General features: G+C 45.9%; 1 protein-coding gene across 1 annotated transcript in view; it reads left to right on the top strand.

Moving 5' to 3' along the window:
* Positions 1 to 19,268, top strand: part of LOC117398534 (alpha-actinin-2-like) — a 29,491-nt gene extending 10,223 nt beyond the window's left edge. The window contains exons 2-21 of the mRNA XM_059011796.1: positions 4,693 to 4,807; positions 5,661 to 5,780; positions 6,070 to 6,156; positions 6,642 to 6,729; positions 7,885 to 7,963; positions 8,979 to 9,060; positions 9,891 to 9,976; positions 10,673 to 10,765; positions 11,659 to 11,889; positions 11,979 to 12,126; positions 12,459 to 12,609; positions 12,904 to 13,012; positions 13,156 to 13,296; positions 13,608 to 13,790; positions 14,018 to 14,152; positions 14,531 to 14,710; positions 14,914 to 15,060; positions 15,314 to 15,379; positions 15,867 to 16,025; positions 17,470 to 19,268. Coding sequence (XP_058867779.1) covers positions 4,693 to 4,807; positions 5,661 to 5,780; positions 6,070 to 6,156; positions 6,642 to 6,729; positions 7,885 to 7,963; positions 8,979 to 9,060; positions 9,891 to 9,976; positions 10,673 to 10,765; positions 11,659 to 11,889; positions 11,979 to 12,126; positions 12,459 to 12,609; positions 12,904 to 13,012; positions 13,156 to 13,296; positions 13,608 to 13,790; positions 14,018 to 14,152; positions 14,531 to 14,710; positions 14,914 to 15,060; positions 15,314 to 15,379; positions 15,867 to 16,025; positions 17,470 to 17,628 — 2,559 coding nt within the window. The 3' untranslated portion in view covers positions 17,629 to 19,268. The remainder of the gene's footprint in view (positions 1 to 4,692; positions 4,808 to 5,660; positions 5,781 to 6,069; positions 6,157 to 6,641; positions 6,730 to 7,884; positions 7,964 to 8,978; positions 9,061 to 9,890; positions 9,977 to 10,672; positions 10,766 to 11,658; positions 11,890 to 11,978; positions 12,127 to 12,458; positions 12,610 to 12,903; positions 13,013 to 13,155; positions 13,297 to 13,607; positions 13,791 to 14,017; positions 14,153 to 14,530; positions 14,711 to 14,913; positions 15,061 to 15,313; positions 15,380 to 15,866; positions 16,026 to 17,469) is intronic.
* The last annotated feature ends 22 nt before the right edge of the window (positions 19,269 to 19,290 follow it).

The raw sequence follows: 19,290 nt of genomic DNA, 5'->3' as shown, positions 1-19,290 counted from the left end.
AATTGAAAAGATGTGACATTTCTAAATCTAACATGAAATACTGTATTATGGTAGACTTATGCGATATCATTTTGTAGTTTCTTGGATTACTCAATGTTAAATAAAATAAATCAATTATGTTCATATAGTTTTTTTTTTTTAAATTATGTCTCAATCCTAAATTTCTAGGTGATGCAAAACTTTTGTCCAGAGCTGTATACAGTGGCAGAAATAACCATGTTCATATTTGTTGATATAAATCAGAAAGCAATGTATAACTGATGTCTGTACAGCACAGCGATTCTGTCCTGCTGGCTGGCGAGTTTATTTTCTAGTTCTGTTCCCTGTCAATTCCAAATGAAAGACTTTGCAAAGAATAGTGACCTTTTCTGCTTTTTCATATTACTGTGGAGACACCATAGAAAGACATTTCAAATGTGAGCGTTTCAAAGATGTGTTTAAGGTGCAAGTCATTAATAAATGATTACTGGAAACAAAGTCCTTAATTACCCTTCCCTGGAGATGGAATCTCCTGCAAAGAGGGTATAGAGCAGGCGGTGGTTTGACCGCATGGCACAGGGCACACGTTTTCTGCATATGCAGTAGTGTGCAAATTTATTAACACCTCAAGATTTGTGATTTCTTGAGCTTTGCACACAAAAAATTATTAATTTACTACAGAAGCTGGTTATTCATGTTTGCAAACTCACCTTGCATGAAACGAATTCAAAACTAAAACCACAGCGATGTCTGAATGTCTTTGAAGCTAATATTTAGCACGCCCACCTTCAATAACAGCTTGGCATCTTTGTGGCATTGCGTCTGGGGACTTTCTCAAATTCTCAGCTGTAATTTGATTCGTTTTGTCTTGCAGTTGTATCCATAGACTTGCTTTTGTGCAGTTGGTACTTTTTGTCAAGCATGGAGTTCCTAAATATTTCAATGCTCACCCTATATTAGATAGAGAGAGAGAACAAAGTAATGAAAACACATGTTTTTGTATTGTTTTATAACATTTCAATGTGTGTTGCTGGCACAGTAATGTAATTACTGTTATCTTCCATTTGTAAATGTTGGAAACTGTACATTATTTCTTTATAATTGCTATTGAAGTATGTTGAGTTGAGTTTTCATGATTATCCGGAGCAGAGCAGAGTCGTGATCAAAACTATTTCATTCTTGCTTGTTCTGCAGAGTTTCTCCATTCACTTTTTTAGTAAGCAAACATGAATACATCAAGCACTTCTGTACTGAACTCTCCGAAATATCACACCGACTGAGGAAGACAAGTCTGTAGGCAAGACAAGCCGTGAAAAATAACTCACTAATTTCAAACGAAGATTGATAAAAATAAACAGAGACGACAAGGAAATATAAACCAACAAGATGCAAAAAAATAATCAATTTAATAACTAAAAAAAAAAACAATAACTCTGACTCCAGGCAGTCACAGAGAGAGGGAGAAAGGACATGAATCCATCTCTGGATCTCAAGAGGACAAAATGAGTTCCTGAATTCATAGCAAAATGTTCAGGTGTGACTAAAGCTCCTTTTTTGGCATCTAGTTTATTTTCAGGCTGTTTTGCTGCTGGTTATTAGCTAGAAAAGCCTAATAATAAACACTGCAAGGCTGTCCAGGCTGCCAGCCTCATTGAGACATTGGTTAGCTAGCCATACCATGGCTGAAAGGGGTCCCCTTTCGTCCACCGCTTAGATCCCACAAAGAGGGGCTTGTGAATAAGCAATCCCTTCCTCTGGTCGTTTGGAGAGTGTTGTGAAGCTGGCTGGCTCTCCTCCGGTCAGGGTTTTGAGGGTGTTTGAGCTCAGTGGATCTCTCCCATACCTCCTCCACGTGCCTCCTCTAATGTTAGCTGTGGATCTGATATGCAGGTCAGGTCTCCAGGGCGCAGGGTATAATCTGTGGGGTTGTTTTGTGGCTGGTCTGGGTTTCTGTGTACACAGTAAGCAACGCTGGACCATTGGGGCTATCGCAACACAATCACAAGAAAATTGGATTATTTCAAGGTGTTAGAGAATGATTAGGGATTGATTTGATCAGTCCATACCCTGATTAGACATGACTGAATTTCTAGAGCATTTTACAGCACCGAGAGTTATCCCAAAATGCAAGATTGCACCCCTCTTTCAGACAAGCGCACTTTGCTGTAACAAGAGAAAAGATGCTAGCTTGTGTTGTCTTGTGTATAAGAAAGCACAGAGAGGTATGGTAAAGCATTTTAAAAAAAACAGGGCAAACCTTTTAAAATAAGGTGAATGCGTAATCTAACCTTGGAAGAAGGCAATATTACTGCAGTAAACATGTAGAAGGATTTTTTTTTATCCCAGGGAGCACCAGCAGACTGAACACCTGCTTTTCTTTGGAGGTCGTCCATCCCAGGTTTGACCAGCCATGCTGATCCAGGGTTGAAGCACCACAGGCTGCCCCCTCGTTAATAAGCAAAGGACACGAGGCACACATTCCCATTGCTAACAATTACCAGAGAGCAGGTGGACTGATCGGCTAATATAAACCCTGCCTGGATATGAATACACAGCCAAATGCTTTGTGAAGGGTGATGATCCATCACAGTGACAGATGTAGGTGAGGTTTAGAATGGAGCACAGCTGACCAGGAGGGTGAGAGGGGGCAGTGGGTTCTTTCAGTAATTCTGTTTGCTTTGCAGTCAGATGTATTTCGTTGGTGTGTGTTTGCCACACTCTTCCATAGTGTCACCTGAAAGACAGGAAGCAGTTTTTTTTGGGGGGGGGGGGGGTGGGGGTGGGGTTTGCAACTGATAAGCCTACTGGTTTCCATTCATTCACCAGCAAACCTTGCTCGGTAATCTGTGTCAGAGTTTGTAATTGGTTGAGCTGGTAAAAAGTTTGTAATAAGTTTTATAAAACTTACAAGAAATTATTCAACATACCGGGAATGCAGACAGTAGAACATGCTTTTTTGTAACTAGACCTGCTGATTTTCATTTGTGATGAAACTTGGTACAGTCATTCTTCAATACAGATTCTTGAGGTACTAAAAGCTGTATCTCGAACTGTTGGCCTGGATTTGATCAAACTTTGCCCACATTCGTGATCAGGTTATTTTATTATTTATTTAGCAGTGTGGAGTAGTGGTTAGGGCTCTGGACTCTTGACCGGAGGGTCGTGGGTTCAATCCCAGGTGGGGGACACTGCTGCTGTACCCTTGAGCAAGGTACTTTACCTAGATTGCTCCAGTAAAAACCCAACTGTATAAATGGGTAATTGTATGTAAAAATAATGTGTAAAAAATAATGTAGTTGTATGTAAAAATAATGTGATATCTTGTAACAATTGTAAGAAATAAATAATAATAATATTTATTTGGTAGACGCTTTTATCCAAGACATTGAAAAAGTCTTCCAGTCTAAACGTTTGTCACTGAATTTTAAGTTTCTTTTAGTGTTTTTGAACTTTACAAATCGCAGTTATAACACAGGTTAGAGAACTGAAAAAATATTGAATCAATAGGTGCAGACAGATGGAGGAACTCAATCTTTTCCTTTACTGATTTTTATCAAAAATGTCTCCATTGAAAGTCAGTGGAAGGGAATTAAATGTCGCTGCGGGAGTCTGGCAGGAGGAGGGGTGGGGGGCTGACTCAGGAATCCTGCCCCTCTATCAGCTGTTCCTGGGCGTCCCACAGCGGACTGATTTAGCCTCCTTGCTCCACTGCCCTGGCCCGGGCCCTTGTCTAAATTTGGTTATGTGTGGCATAGGGATTGATTTGAAGGAGGGACACCTGTGCGCCTGTCTCTCCTTCCACGCTACATCAAATTTCATGGGCAGGAGCATTCCAACCATCCCCCAGTCTCAGCTTTTAAAGACACAGTCTCCCCGATTGGGTTTGACATGGCCCTGGTGTGGGCATGTTCTCCTGGTATACCCTGGTGTGGGGCGTGTTCTCCTGGTATACCCTGGTGTGGGGCATGTTCTCCTGGTATACCCTGGTGTGGGGCATGTTCTCCTGGTATACCCTGGTGTGGGGCATGTTCCCCTGGTATACCCTGGTGTGGGGCATGTTCTCCTGGTATACCCTGGTGTGGGGCGTGTTCTCCTGGTATTCCCTGGTGTACCCTGGGTCCCTTGATAACTCACGAAACAGGTTTAAAATGTATTGACAGGATAGATCTGGTCGTCCGCAGAATGTATCCCGAGGGGAGGGGGGGGCGGGGGGGGGGGGGGTTGGGAGAAGTTTTTTGTTTTGATTAACGCGCATATCTTAACCTATATGTAATAACTTGAAGCAAATCTTACTGCGGACACCTCCTGGCTTGTCAAAGTTGCTAGAGGGCGCTGTGCATCTGACTGGTGCCTTTTTATTTAAGCTTGCGTATCATTGGGCGAAGTCCACTGCTATCTATGGTGAGGTACGTAGTTCATCAGCTTACTTTATTAGTAAGTGTTGGACACATCATTTGCAGTGTTAAGTTTGCTTTTGTTTCGATGGATGGGTGGCTCATCCGTACGAAAGAAACAAACACAACAGCAGCAGAGAAGCCAGAGGCATGTTTTTTTTCCCCCACAGTGTATGTAGATGTGTGTGGAGGACAGGGGGAGGGGCATCGAGTACCACAGACAAGAGGAAGGGGGGCGTGGTCCAAAAAGTTTGAGAAGCACTGCTGTAGGGGTTAAGCATGGCTGTCCCGCTCACCCCTCTCTGTCTCTGTCTCTCAGACTTTCACAGCCTGGTGTAACTCTCACCTGCGCAAGGCCGGCACGCAGATCGAGAACATTGACGAGGACTTCAGGAATGGACTCAAACTCATGCTGCTGCTGGAGGTCATCTCCGGTAAGACTTGACCTGTTTCCACTGCCCATCTGACTCTGGCCCGGTCCTGAACCAGGCTATTGATCTTAGTCTGTGGCGCTTTCTGCTACTGATCTTGTTAAACCAACAAGAAATTTAAAACACAAAACTATACGACTATGATCTGAAAGTTGTCCAGATATTGAATAGTGCCTGATACTACAGCTGTGGCCAAAGGTTTTGCATCACCCTATAGAATCACCCTCTAGTTTTGCTTCATAAAGTCGAATGAAACCTGCTGAATAATGTTAAGTTAACATCTTGAATTACACACCGCTTTGTAGTTTTCCATATACTTAACGAAAAACTGAATTTAAAAATGTGACATTTCGAAATCTAACATGAAATACTACTGTACTACTGTTATGGCTTCCGGTAGACTTTTGCGACCTCATTGTGTAGTTTCTTTGATTACATGATGTTAAATAAAAGATCTAAATTATCTTCATATAGTTTATTTTGTTTTAAATTATGGCTCCATTCTAAAATTCTAGCCGATGCAGAACTTTTAGCCACAGCTGTACATAAAGATCTTGAGAAGAAAAGGTCTCTGAATGCTGGCAAGTTAAACTTGTTGTATTTTCTGTTGTGTGTTTGCGAAACACGTATGTTTGCTCATTTTATAATTATTTAGTACAGTATATATATTCATCAAATCAAAACGTGTTTTAAGGTTGTCATTAGTACCTGGTATATCCAACCAATAAAAATGTGTTTCAAGGGAAGTTAGAAAAGTCACAGCAAAAACAGTCAGCTTTGTATTGGCTGTAATTGTAGCAGGGGTCTGTCTGCCCTGTACAGCACGGGTCTGATTTACTGTTGTGTCTCCATGTAGGCGAGAGGCTGCCCAAACCTGACAAGGGTAAGATGCGATTCCACAAGATCGCCAACGTCAACAAGGCCCTGGACTATATCTGCAGCAAGGGGGTGAAGCTGGTGTCCATCGGAGCAGAGGGTGAGGAGCTGTGTACACCAAAAACTGCTCAAGCACCATCGTAACATCCAGCATGAGACTACCTCCTCCGCCATGCTTTATTTGGCGTTCCATTACTGAGTTATAACAGAACCTCAGTATGAAACTGTGGGCTGTTGGATAATTGGCTGTTGGTATGAGGGGGTTAGGGGGTTTTAACTGTAATGTTTGAAGGTCAGCTGATAGACTGTCCAAACCCAGCAGTCTTGTGTGTTTGCAGCAGTATGATAAAGGATGGCTGTGTGACTGACTGCTGTTTTTTCTCCCTCAGAGATCGTTGATGGAAACTGCAAGATGACCTTGGGAATGATCTGGACTATCATCCTGCGTTTCGCCATCCAGGACATCTCTGTGGAGGGTGAGTGGGGCCACGGGTGGGGGTGGGGGTGGGGGGTGCATTCAGACCTGCGTTACCACTGATCTTGAGCTACCGAATGCTATCTCATGCAGGATATGACCTGAAGTCTTTAAAATCTTCAAAGGAGTTGGCTTAGTTAACCAATACTTTAAGTGTAGTACAGAACCCAGGACCAGAGAACACACAGTTGGCAATTAAGTGTAGACTCAGAGGGAAGGAGACGCTTCTTCACATAGAGTGATGAAGGGATGGAATGGGTTACCTGGTCATGTTGTTGAGGCTGAATCACTGGGATCCTTTAAGACCCGACTTGACAAAGTTCTGAGATCAATCAGCTGCTCGGAACTGGATGAGCTGCTGAATGTTCTGATCTTCTTAATGTAGTTCAAGTCCGGGCCAGCTGTGCTTGTTGTGTGGCAGTGCAGGGCTCTGCGAATTCGGCTCTCCGTGTGTCACTGACTGCTCTCCTCACTCTGTGTTTTCAGAAACCTCGGCTAAGGAGGGCTTGCTGCTGTGGTGCCAGAGGAAGACTGCCCCCTACAGGAATGTCAACGTGCAGAACTTCCACATCAGGTGGGCGTGGCTTCTTCTCATAAACACCGTGCTAGATTTTTAAAATTTTATATGTGAATGGATCACAAGCGCTTCCATCCGTCTGAAGCCGCTCCCTTCATGATGATGTCACGATCACTAGCAGTGTCTGAGATCAGCCGTCACTATTTCACTGTGTGCTTTCCCGATCTATAGAGGGTCCTCATAATTGTTTTAATGCTGAACAGTTCTAATTACACTCACATGCAATCTGGTGCAACATCAAGGCAGTTATCGTGGTTACTGTGTAGAGTGTGGCAGGCAGACAGACAGACAGACAGGATCAGCACGTACGGGTCCCAACCTCAGTAGGGCTGAGTAGAGCTGTTGATGCCACACCTTAGTAGCTTTACTAAGGATGTTGGCTCATACGGAGTTACCTGTTTACAAGAAAAAACGAAGTGTAAAATGTAGTTTGATCACGTGCTAGTGGCACTGAAAAAAATTTTAAAACAAGACCATTTCCACAAGAAGTCTTCGGATGAGACGTAAAACAAATGAGGTCCGATTGGAAGTGACTCTGCAGCAGCAGTTGTTGATGAGGCATAGTTCACCCCCTAGTCCCTGTAAGTCGCTTTGGAAAAAAACGTCTGCTAAATTGACTAATTCATAATAATAATGTCTGTTTTTAACTTTGTGTTACTTTTTAAAATCCTGTGTTAATAGAATTCCTTGCTAGTCCTTTGCCCCTGGTCTTTTCAACCCTCTCATTGTGATTCTGTAGAACACTTTGAATCTGGAATCTTTCAGTTAGAAATGCTTTTTTTTCACCTTTTTTCAGTTTATTTTCACCTGACTTCCAATCTAATCCCTTTCTTTTCTCCCTCGCTCTGTCTCGTTTTCTCTATCTTTCTTACTCTTACTATCGTCCCTTTGTTCTTTCTTTCCACATTTCTCTCGCTTGTACTCCATCTGTCTCTCTCTCCCTCTCCCTCTCCTGTCTCTCTTCTCCCTCTTCCCCTCTCACTGTACTCTCTCTCTCTCTCTCTCTCTGCCTGGTCGATCTCCTCTTCTCTCCTGTCTCCCTGTTCCCTCTCTCCTCTCCTCTCCCTGTACTCTCTCTCTCTCTCTGCCTGGTCGATCTCCTCTCCCTGGCTGATCTCCTCTCCCTGGCTGTGCGGTGTTTTCCCCTGTCAGCTGGAAGGATGGTCTGGCGCTGTGCGCTCTCATTCACAGACACAGACCCGACCTCATCGACTACTCCAAACTGAGAAAGGTGCCTCTCTTACACTGCCAGCAGCGAGCTCACTAACACTGCGTCACAAGGGTGCGAGAAAGTGCCTTAACAAATTGAAAACATGGAATCAGAGTTGAAAAGCAAGCCCCTCACTCCCCAGCTCTTAACTAGATAAACCAGTCGCAACATCTTCACTAAGCAGTGTTACTATAAGAACCTTGTAGAATTCAGCGACAAACATCTTGACTAGAAGTCATTGATTTTTCTCTGGGGACTCCGAAGGGAGCATCGCATTGGCTCTTTCGCTGCCATGGGGCTGTTTCTCCTCATCGCTCTACAGTGGACCCTGCTGGTCAGGCGCCCAGTGAGCTCAGAGCGGACACCTGCAGGGCTGGCCTTTATCCTCCAGAGGGCGACAGCTCTCTGAAATCCGCTCTCGAGTTCCTGGGTGAAAAAGAAGCTGGCTGGTCGTGGGATCGGAGGACGGCCGCTGCGTGGAGGAGAAAAGCGAGTGGGCATTCCAAATTGGGAGAAAATCAGGGGGGGAATTATAATTGGACACACTAAATTAAAAAAAAAAAGTCATCAATTTATAATTTCTTTTAGTGGTGTTTTTGAATTGTGGGTAATTTATTAACTAACCATTTTCAATTTCAACATGCTAGTTAGCTCGTTAATAACTGTTAATCAGCTTTATTTGAATTAATTCTAACGAACATATTTCACTTTCTATGACTTTCTGTTTCCCTGGTCACTTTTTTAAAAGAAAGAAGTTCAAAGCATGACTGTGCCTTCAATAGAGCTCTCAAAATCATGTCTACAGATGTAATTTTACACCCACTAGGGTTGTTGCAGGGGGGAACAGTTTAATGGTTACACTCTGGTGTGCCAGATGTACTCGGAGGGTAGCAGACATGATTCTGAGAGCTCTGTTGAGGCCACAGCGCTCCTGTTCATGACAGCTGAAACAGAAACACAAAGCGACTCTAAACCATTGGCAGGGCTGTGATGCTGCAGCTTTTACAGAGAGTAATAACAGGCATCTCTCTCCCAGGATGACCCAGTTGGTAACCTGAACACTGCCTTCGAAGTGGCTGAGAAGTACCTGGATATCCCCAAGATGCTGGATGCTGAGGGTGAGAGCAGAGAGCAGTCTGGTTAACCCTTATATGAGTTCAATATAGTAAAAGCACAGCAACATGTAATAAAGCACAACGAAAGCATGGCAAAGCACAGGCAAGCATTGTAAAGCATAGTGAGGTCTGGTAAAGCATAGGGAAGCATTGTAAAGCACAGAGAGGTCTGGTAAAGCATCGGGAAGCATTGTAAAGCACAGAGAGGTCTGGTAAAGCATAGGGAAGCATTGTAAAGCACAGAGAGGTCTGGTAAAGCATAGGGAAGCATTGTAAAGCACAGAGAGGTCTGGTAAAGCATATTCAGAACCATGGGAAAACAATTAGTGAATGCCATGGCTTTAGTTTTGCAAGCCTAAATGAAACATTCAGAAACAGATTAATCGCAGGGATGGAAATAAGACTCCCACTGCATAGCAGTTCCACCCATTCCAGGTTTTCCTACGCGCTTGATCAGCCGGAGTGTATATGTAACACAGGCTTGTGTTATTAAACTCATGGTAAAACCAGGAGTGGATCAAGCCGTTATACAACAGGAGTCTTATTTCCATCCCTGAATTGCCCTGGTGGGCTAATTACATTTTTGCCCTAAAGAATTTTCTATTAACTTCCATAATCATGTTATTGGATCCCTAGGCCAGCTCATTAGGGAACACGGGCACAGTGGTGTATATAAGTCCTTGCATATTAGCTGTTAGTTATAGAAATGTGTAGAGGCCGTGGTCTCTCCGAGGTTTTGCAGCTTTGCAGACCGCTGGTTCTGGGGTGACCGTGCTAGGAGTTTAACCCCTTCTCTGACATGCTGTGTGATGAATGTGTGTGTTTTCTGTCAGATATTGTGAACACCCCCAAGCCCGACGAGAAAGCCATCATGACCTACGTGTCCTGTTTCTACCATGCCTTCGCTGGGGCAGAACAGGTAAGAGACACACTGTGACACAGAGAGACACACACTGACACATAGACAGACATTGGCACTGAGAGACACACACTGACACTGAGAGACACACTGACAGACAGAGAGCGAGAGAAAGAGTGAATCAGGATAATTTCTTTACACAACGTATCGTAATGGAGGTACGTATTGTCTGTATGGTGACACAAGACCAACACAGTATACTGTAGTTTACCAGGTGGTTCTTGTATAAGAAGGGATGAATGCATACTCTCCCTATCTCATGTAAGATTGGTCCTTTTAATAAAACAGTTCATCATTAAGTAGCCCTATTAGAAACATCCCATGCACTATTGTGATACGTATCATATCGCTGCCTTTTTGCTGCCTGTCTGCCTTTTTTTAGATCCTTTTGTTATAGATTATTGTATTACTTGTATTGTAACACTTGAATGTATTTGTATTTGCTTGCGATTGTAAGTCGCCCTGGATAAGGGCGTCTGCTAAGAAATAAATAATAATAATAATAATAATAATAATAATAATAATAATAATAGATTAAAACGTGATAATATCTCCGACCTCCCCTACCGCTCTTTCGGTTACACCAAGACCTGTTTGTCAGTTTCCTTTTTAACACAGCTGTGCGCCATAGTGTTTGCTGTGCAGTAGGGGGCGCTGTGTTTTCTCAATGCCTGTCTTTCTCTCCCCCCCCTCAAGGCTGAGACTGCGGCTAACAGAATCTGTAAGGTGCTGGCTGTCAATCAGGAGAATGAGAAGCTGATGGAGGAGTATGAGAAACTGGCCAGCGAGGTACGGGGGGCAAACTGGGAACAAACCCTGCACTGCAAAAAAAAACTAGGATCATGATTACTCCAGCCTTTCACAGGAGTTCTGTGTGCAGCTGTGACCACATGTTTTGCATCACCTAGAATTCTAGGCTTGAGCCATTAATACAAATACAAAAAAAATTGATTTTGAAGTCTTTACAATCCTAACTGGTCATGATAAAGTCAACCCAAGCCACGACTTCAAATTCAGCACAGAGAGAACAAGAGGGCATGAATGGAAGAGGAGTAGAGTTTAGAACAGAAGGTAGGAAGCACTTTGTGACACAGAGAGTTATAAATGCATGGAACAGCCTACCGGGTGACGTAGTAGGATCTAAAACACTGAGAATATTTAAAAAAAGACTCGATTCTGTGCTTTTCAATTTGATGTCCCTAGTAGGGGCGGATGAACGACCTCTTCTCTGTCCCAAACTTTTCTTCTGTTCAATGCTTTAAGTGCAGCACAGAAACCAGGAGCAGAAGACAGTTGGTAATTAAGTGGAGACTTAGGACAGGGGGAAGGAGACACTATTTCACACAGAGATGAGGAGATGGAATGGGTTACCTAGTCATGTTGCTGAGGCAGAATCTCTGAGATCCTTTAAGACACGACTCTCCCTCTCTCTCTCCCCCTCCTCTCTCTCCTATATCTCTCTTTTTTTCTCTTTCCCTCTCTCCCTCCTCTCTCTCTCTCCCTCCTCTCTCTCTCCCCCTCTCTCCCTCCTCTCTCTCTTTCTTTCTCTCTCTGTGTCTCTCTCTGTCTCTCCTCTCTCTCTCCCTCCTCTCTCTCTCTCCCTCCTCTCTCTCTTTCTTTCTTTCTCTCTCTCCCTCTCTCCCTCTCCCTCTCTCTCTCTCTCCCTCTCTCTCTGTCTCCAGCTCCTGGAGTGGATCCGGCGCACGATCCCGTGGCTGGAGAACCGCGTGGCGGAGCAGACGATGCGCGCCATGCAGCAGAAGCTGGAGGATTTCCGGGATTACCGGCGCGTGCACAAGCCCCCCCGCGTGCAGGAGAAATGCCAGCTGGAGATCAACTTCAACACCCTGCAGACCAAGCTGAGGCTGAGCAACCGGCCTGCCTTCATGCCCTCCGAGGGGAAGATGGTCTCGGTAAGAGGACCCCCCAAACCGCACCCCCCGAACCCCTCTCTGACTCCCCCTGTCTGACTCTCTCCCCCCCACCACCTCTCCCCCTGCAGGACATAGCGAACGCGTGGAAGGGTCTGGAGCAGGTGGAGAAGGGTTATGAGGAGTGGCTGCTCACTGAGATTCGCAGGCTGGAACGCTTGGATCACCTGGCTGAGAAATTCAAGCAGAAGTGCTCCCTGCACGAGTCCTGGACTAACGGTGAGGGACCAGAGAGGGACCAGATACCATAGGGACAAGAGAGAGTACAGAGACCAGAGAGAGACTAGAGTCCACCCCTTATATTAACATTACCATTGCCAGTGCTTCCCCTGCAAGTTTGGAGTTGACCTCTTCATTTCAAATACAGGTATAATGAGATCGACCAGGCCAGTGTACAGTATCTCCTACTGGCTTGGCTGAGGGAGCTTGTCCTTTAGCTCCTCTGGGGACACACTGTTGTTATCCTAGGGTATATTGAGGTGTAGCATGGGGTAAGCAGCCTGGTGCGGTGTGATCACGGGGCCGTATTGACTCGCTCTCACCCCCCGCAGGCAAGGAGAGCCTGCTGTCTCAGAAGGATTATGAGTCATGCTCCCTGATGGAGATCCGTGCTCTGATGAGGAAACACGAGGCCTTTGAGAGCGACCTGGCAGCACACCAGGACAGAGTGGAGCAGATCGCAGCCATCGCACAGGAGCTCAAGTGAGACACAGAGAGAGAGAGAGAGAGAGAGAGAGAGAGAGAGAGAGAGAGAGAGAGAGAGAGAGAGACGGGGAGATGGGTGATGGTGACTTTTCGCACAATCATGAAAGAGGGGCATGTTGCTAGTTGGAGGAGGAACTTGTCTCGAATGGAGGAGGGGCTTGGCTAATCAGGGGAGGGGCTTGTCTGAAAGGAGGCGGGGCTTGTCTAGTCAGGGAGGGGCTTGTCTCTAAGTGGCAGAGGCTGTTTCTAAGGGGACGGGGTCTGTCTCTCTAACCCACTCTTGTGTTCCAGTGAGCTGGATTATCATGACGCCTCCACTGTGAATGCCCGCTGCCAGGGCATCTGTGACCAGTGGGACAGCCTGGGCACCCTGACCCAGAAGAGGAGAGACTCCCTGGAGGTAGGGCAGCACCCTGCTGGCCTTTCAGTTCCTTCTCATGTCATCTCTCTGACGTCATGGTTATTAACTGGATGATGTCATGGTTTTTAACGGGGTGATGTCATGGTTTTTTAACGGGATGATGTCATGGTTCTTGTCTGCAGCGAGTTGAGAAGCTGTGGGAGACCATCGACCAGCTGTACCTGGAGTTCGCCAAGAGGGCGGCGCCCTTCAACAACTGGATGGATGGAGCCATGGAGGACCTGCAGGACATGTTCATAGTGCACAGCATCGAGGAGATCCAGGTGAGAGAGGGGAGAAGAGAGAGAGAGAGGAGGCATACAAAGATGGAGGGGAGAGAGAGACAGAGGGGGAGACGGAGATCGAGAGATGTTCATAACGGCAGATTCAGGTGAGAGAGGAAAGAGACGAGGGGGGTTGAGATTAGGGGAGAGAGGAGAGAGAGCTGCAGGACCCATTCATAGTGCAGAGGAGGAGATCCAGGAGAAGAGGGAGAGAGTTGCACCACATGTTCACAGAGAGAGGGTGTGTGTGTGTGTGTGTGTGTGGGTGTAGTTGGCTGTGTTGACCCCCCTCTCCTCCCCCCTGCTCTCAGAGTCTCATCACAGCACACGAGCAGTTCAAAGCCACTCTGCCCGAGGCTGATAAGGAGCGCATGGCCACCATGGGGATCCAGAACGAGATTGTGAAGATCGCACAGACCTACGGCATCAAGCTGTCCGGCATCAACCCCTACACCAACCTGTCCCCCCAAGACATCGTCAACAAGTGGGAGGCTGTGAGTATCATTGCTGCCCTACCAGACTCCCCACTGTTACAGAGTACCGTTCTGACCCCGCCCCCTCTCTGGGACTCTCCACTGTTTCAGAGTACCGTTCTGACCCCGCCCCCTCTCTGGGACTCCCCACTGTTACAGAGTACCGTTCTGACCCCGCCCCCTCTCTGGGACTCCCCATTGTTAGAGTACTGTTCTGACCCCGCCCCCTGTCCCTCTCCCTCCCCCAGGTCAAGCACCTTGTCCCCCACAGAGACCAAATGCTGCAGGAGGAGGTGGCTCGCCAGCAGGCCAACGAGAGGTTGAGGCGCCAGTTCGCTGCCCAGGCCAACATCATCGGACCCTGGATCCAGACCAAGATGGAGGTACAGCAGGAGCTCAGATACAAACACCGCTGATATGGTGTTCCACTTCACAGTGCAATACATTTACTACAGAAGTTTGCTTTCAATGCATTTACTCTTTAATTGACTCTGAAAGGAGCTCTGATGCACAATCTCCTATTAAGGAGAGTTACTGTCTCTCCTGTACAGTAGAATGGGTGTTATTGATTTCAGACCTCATTCGTGCACTGATTTGCTTTACATCTTTTTGATCCAGTCGTATTTAAATCCTGTTTTATGAACGAATGTGAACATGATCATTTTTGCCACTGAATACATTTCAAGCTGTGTTGGTTACAATATTTGAATGCATGGGAGCTGAGCAGTGGGGTGACCCTGGCGTGCTGTTCTGTGTTCCAGGAGATCGGACACATCTCGGTGGAGATCTCAAGCTCTCTGGAGGACCAGATGAACCAGCTGAAGCAGTACGAGCAGAACATCATTAACTACAAATCCAACATTGACAAGCTGGAGGGAGACCACCAGCTCATCCAGGAGGCCCTCATCTTCGACAACAAGCACACCAACTACACCATGGAGGTACCGAGACACGCTATATACACCCTTCCTCCCTCCCTCCCTCCCTGCCCTCCTTCAACAAGGACGTACCCCGATACACACTCCCCAACTAGCGCTCCCCTCTCCTCTCATGCAGCAAGCAAACTAATAACGAATCTATACACAGACAGCTCCAAGGAGGTGAGAGAATAACTATGTCCCCTCTCTCCCTCTCCTCTCCGCAGCACATCCGTGTGGGCTGGGAGCAGCTCCTCACCACCATCGCCAGAACCATCAACGAGGTGGAGAACCAGATCCTGACCCGCGACGCCAAGGGAATCAGCCAGGAGCAGCTGAACGAGTTCCGAGCCTCCTTCAACCACTTCGACCGGGTGAGAGAGAGAGAGAGAGAGAGAGAGAGAGAGAGACTGAACTAACACTGAGAGACTCTGAGACTGAACTGTAACACTGAGAGACTCTGAGACTGAACTAACACTGAGAGACTGAACTGTAACACTGGGAGACTCTGAGACTGAACTAACACAGAGACTCTGAGACACTGAGTGTAAGTTATGGAAGTGTGTAAATTATGTCGGCTACCTCCTGCCTGTTCCAGTCCTAACCTCTGACCTCTCACCCCTGCAGAAGAGGAATGGAATGATGGACCCAGACGATTTCCGTGCCTGTCTCATCTCCATGGGCTACGATCTGGTGAGACAAAGACCCCAGTCACAGTATCAGAGCCTCCGTTTGATCGAACGTTCAAAGCCCTGATTTTATTGAGTGAAAAGGGGGAAAAATAAACCCCCTAATTGTTTTTTTAAAACAAAGATTCGCTGCTCAGTAATGTGCCCTCCCCCTTAGTGAACTAGACAAAAAAAAATAAGTATAGTGATACTATTTCTGCCACCAATTCTGTTGGGGGAAACAGATCCCACTGCTGCCACCAATGTATGCAATTACTGGGGTCCCTGCTAGAATGAAGTAGTAACGTTATCATAGAATGTCATCTATAAAAGTTTTTTTAAGGAAAAATAAACTTTATTCAGGGGGGCTCTGTGATCAAATAGTAAAAATTAACCCAAGTATTTAAGCAGATTCAATTTACTGCAGATCAACTTGGATGATGTGGTTACAACATTCAAGTAGACCCAACACTCTCTCACTTACTTTCTCCCTCCCTCCCTCTCTCTCCCAGGGTGAGGTGGAGTTTGCCCGCATCATGACTCTGGTTGACCCCAACAACACAGGGGTCGTGACCTTCCAGGCCTTCATCGACTTCATGACCAGAGAGACGGGTGAGACGGACACCGCCGAGCAGGTCATGGCTTCCTTCAAGATCCTGGCTTCAGACAAGGTGAGAGGCGAAGCGCCTTGCCATTCACAGACTGCTCTTTCAGGAAGATTACCGCCATGGCTTGAGCTGCAGCAAAGGACGTTTCTTAGCACTTGAGTTGATCAGAATCCAGGCCGTTGGTACCGACGGTGCTCAAACGTTTTTGTTTGGAGGAACCCTCTTTTAAAGATATATATTTAATAGGGACCCCGCAATTCTACATCCTAGTAAGTCCTACTGTTTCATTGTACCGACAACTTGACTGGCTGTTGAAAGTCAATTCCAGTTTTGTTTCCAATAATTTTTTAAAATCAATTTCCAATTCCTTCGAAGGACTGGAATTGATATTTTAGAGACATAATGATGGTTGAGATTGTTCAACTGCTTTCCTTTTGTAGCCAATTTTTAATTAACTAACAAACAGCAACTTCAATTGAAGTCATTAGTTGCCACTGTGAGAAGCTCATTTTAACAGAATCCTGCTAACTGTAATTTCGATCAGCGATGTGTTGGAATTGATTAAAAGGGAATTGGAATTGGAATTGAAAAACAGGAATTGACCCCGACCCTGCTCCTTCTTTCTGCCTCGTCTCTGTGGGCGGAAGAACTTTTTTTTTTCTAATTAAGCTCCCAGATTCAGGAATTTGCTCCCTGAGTATTCGCTTGTTCAAATCGCTTTCTCGCTCATTTTTAAAAGCAGTATAAAACTGACTTTTTTGATTTGGGTTATTCTTAATTGTTCAGCGCCTTTTTGTGATAACTCCATCATGAGAGGCGCTGTATGAAAACCAATTGTATTGGCTTGCGACTGTGTTACTGATAAACCTTGTTCTCTCTCTCTCTCTCTCTCTCTCTCCCCCTCTCTCTCGCTCTCTCCCCCTCTCGCTCTCTCTCTCTCGCTCGCTCTCTCTCGCTCTCTTGTTCTCTCTCTCTCTCTCTCTTGTGCTCTCTCTCCCTCTCTCTCGCTCTCTCGCTCTCCCCCACTCCCTCTCTCAATCTCTCCCTCTCTCTATCTCCTGCTCCCTCTCTCTCTCTCTCCCCCTCTCTCTCTCCCTCTCTCCCTCTTTCCCTCTCTCCCTCTTTCTCTCTCTCTCTCCCCCTCTCTCCCCTCCCCCTCTCCCTCTCTGTTCTGTCTCTCTCTCCCTCTCTCTCTCCCCCGCTCCCTCTCTCTCTCCCCCACTATCTCTCTCCCTCTCTTGCCCTCTCTCTCTCCCCCTCTCTCTCTCCCCTCCCCCTCTCCCTCTTTGTTCTGTCTCTCTCTCCCCCGCTCCCTCTCTCTCTCCCTCTCTCTCTCCCCCACTATCTCTCTCTCTCCCTCTCTTGCGCTCTCTCTCTCCCCCTCTCTCTCCCCTCCCCCTCTCCCTCTCTGTTCTGTCTCTCTCTCCCTCTCTCTCCCCTGCTCCCCCTCTCTCTCTCTCCTCTCTTTCCCTCTCCCTCTCTCCCTCTCCCCCTCTCTCTCTCTCAGACGTACATCACGGTGGATGAGCTGAGGCGTGAGCTCCCCCCAGAGCAGGCAGAGTACTGCATCAGCAGGATGACCAAGTACATCGGATCCGATTCTGTCAACGGGGCGCTCGACTACATGTCCTTCTCCAGCGCTCTCTATGGAGAGAGCGACTTGTAAACCCCCTTCTCCCTGCCCATCCCCTTCTCCCTTTCCACCCTTAAACAAAGAATCGCTGCTCAGACACCTGCCCTCCCCCTTAGTGAACAAGAAACAAAAAAGAATACACAAGTCTAGTGATCCTATAGCTGCCAGCAATTCTGTTGTCAAAGAAATATCCCACCGCTGCCACCAATGTATGCAATTACTGGGGTCCCTGCTAGAATGTAGAAACATTATCATAGAATGTCATCAGGAAAAATCTACTTTATTCAAGGGGCTGTGTGATCAAATAGTAAAAAGCAGATTCAATTTACTTCCGATTGGATAATGTGGTTACAACATTCAAGTAGGGACCTGCTTATATGGTATATACAGTACATACTGGCTGTGTTTTAGAAATATCCCATGTTGCAATTCTAGCTGGTTAAATTCTGTAAACTGTGATCAGGGCAGGCTGAGTTTAAGAGTGATTTAAAAAAAATAATGGAAACTGAGAAATAAAATGCCTTGCCTAACATTGGATTATATTATTTTTGCAGATGCATGCAGTGTTCTTTTAGAAATGCTATCTATGTAACTTCTCCTTAACCTCGCTGCAATAAACACAGAAATATATATATATCTAGACTTGCAGTCAAGTCCTTTTTAATGAAGATGAGATTCTGTAAACCTGGTTACAGGAACCTTGCACTTTTACAATGGTCAAGCAAAGTAAATGAATGGAGATCAGCTTTGAATTCTCCAGCCCATGTATGATCACATGATGAGGATACGGTAACCAATGATGATATAAGACCCGCCCCCAGAGAGGAAATGGGGCGTGGCTTGAAGGTGCTGGGAAGTTATGAAGCCGTTGTTTGAGAATAGGACGGATTTAATGTTAGGATGCAGTGTTTCCATTGTCTAGTAATACTGTGCTCAGACTGTAAGCTATTCTTCTTAAGCAACTTAGTTATACCTGAAGGAGGCTTCAAATTCTGCATGGTGTCCCGTAAGCAAGCCATCATCAGCAGTATCATATATTAAGCCGATTAGGGACGTTCACCACACAGCAATCAGAGTTTTGCTTTGCTTAGACATTTCACTGGAACTGCACAGCTCTCATTGAGAACAGGTTCCAGGGCAGTGGAAACGCAGCAGTTCAGAAGCTGAAATGGGACTTGACGACAGGTCTGTGCCACACGCACGCACACACACACACACACACACACACACACATCTAATTACTTAAACACAATCCGATGCAGGTTGACAGTCATGTTTACTTAAGCATAGGAGGATTGGGGAAGCACAGAGGGAGAGATACTGTACAGAGAACTTTGAGCAAAGAAGCCCTCCCTTCTAGGCAAACCACACAATATATATTTGAACCCCATGTTTCGGTAGGTTATCACTGCCAGTTGTGGCTCATCTCCTTGCCTCTCTTTTACGGTCTCCAAGCCTGTAGCAGTAGGCTGTTCATGAGGCCGCATTGCAGTGGTTCATCGTTAATCTGATCAGTGTTGGAGTTGCTCAACACTCATGGCTCACTACTTGGGTCTTTTCCCTTCTGTGTTTTACCCAAATGCCTTGGCTTGCTTCCATTGTAACAGCACGGAAGCCTTAATAATAAAGATAATGAACATCTACCTTGGATAATAAAAACAAATCTAAACAAATATACACTTCAGTGTTGGTTTA

The sequence above is a fragment of the Acipenser ruthenus genome, chromosome 43 (genome assembly GCF_902713425.1).
Source record: "Acipenser ruthenus chromosome 43, fAciRut3.2 maternal haplotype, whole genome shotgun sequence".
In the NCBI taxonomy this organism is placed as follows: Eukaryota; Metazoa; Chordata; class Actinopteri; order Acipenseriformes; family Acipenseridae; genus Acipenser; species Acipenser ruthenus.
The sequence above is the reverse complement of the archived record's forward strand: the minus strand, read 5'-3'. Positions and strand labels throughout refer to the sequence as shown.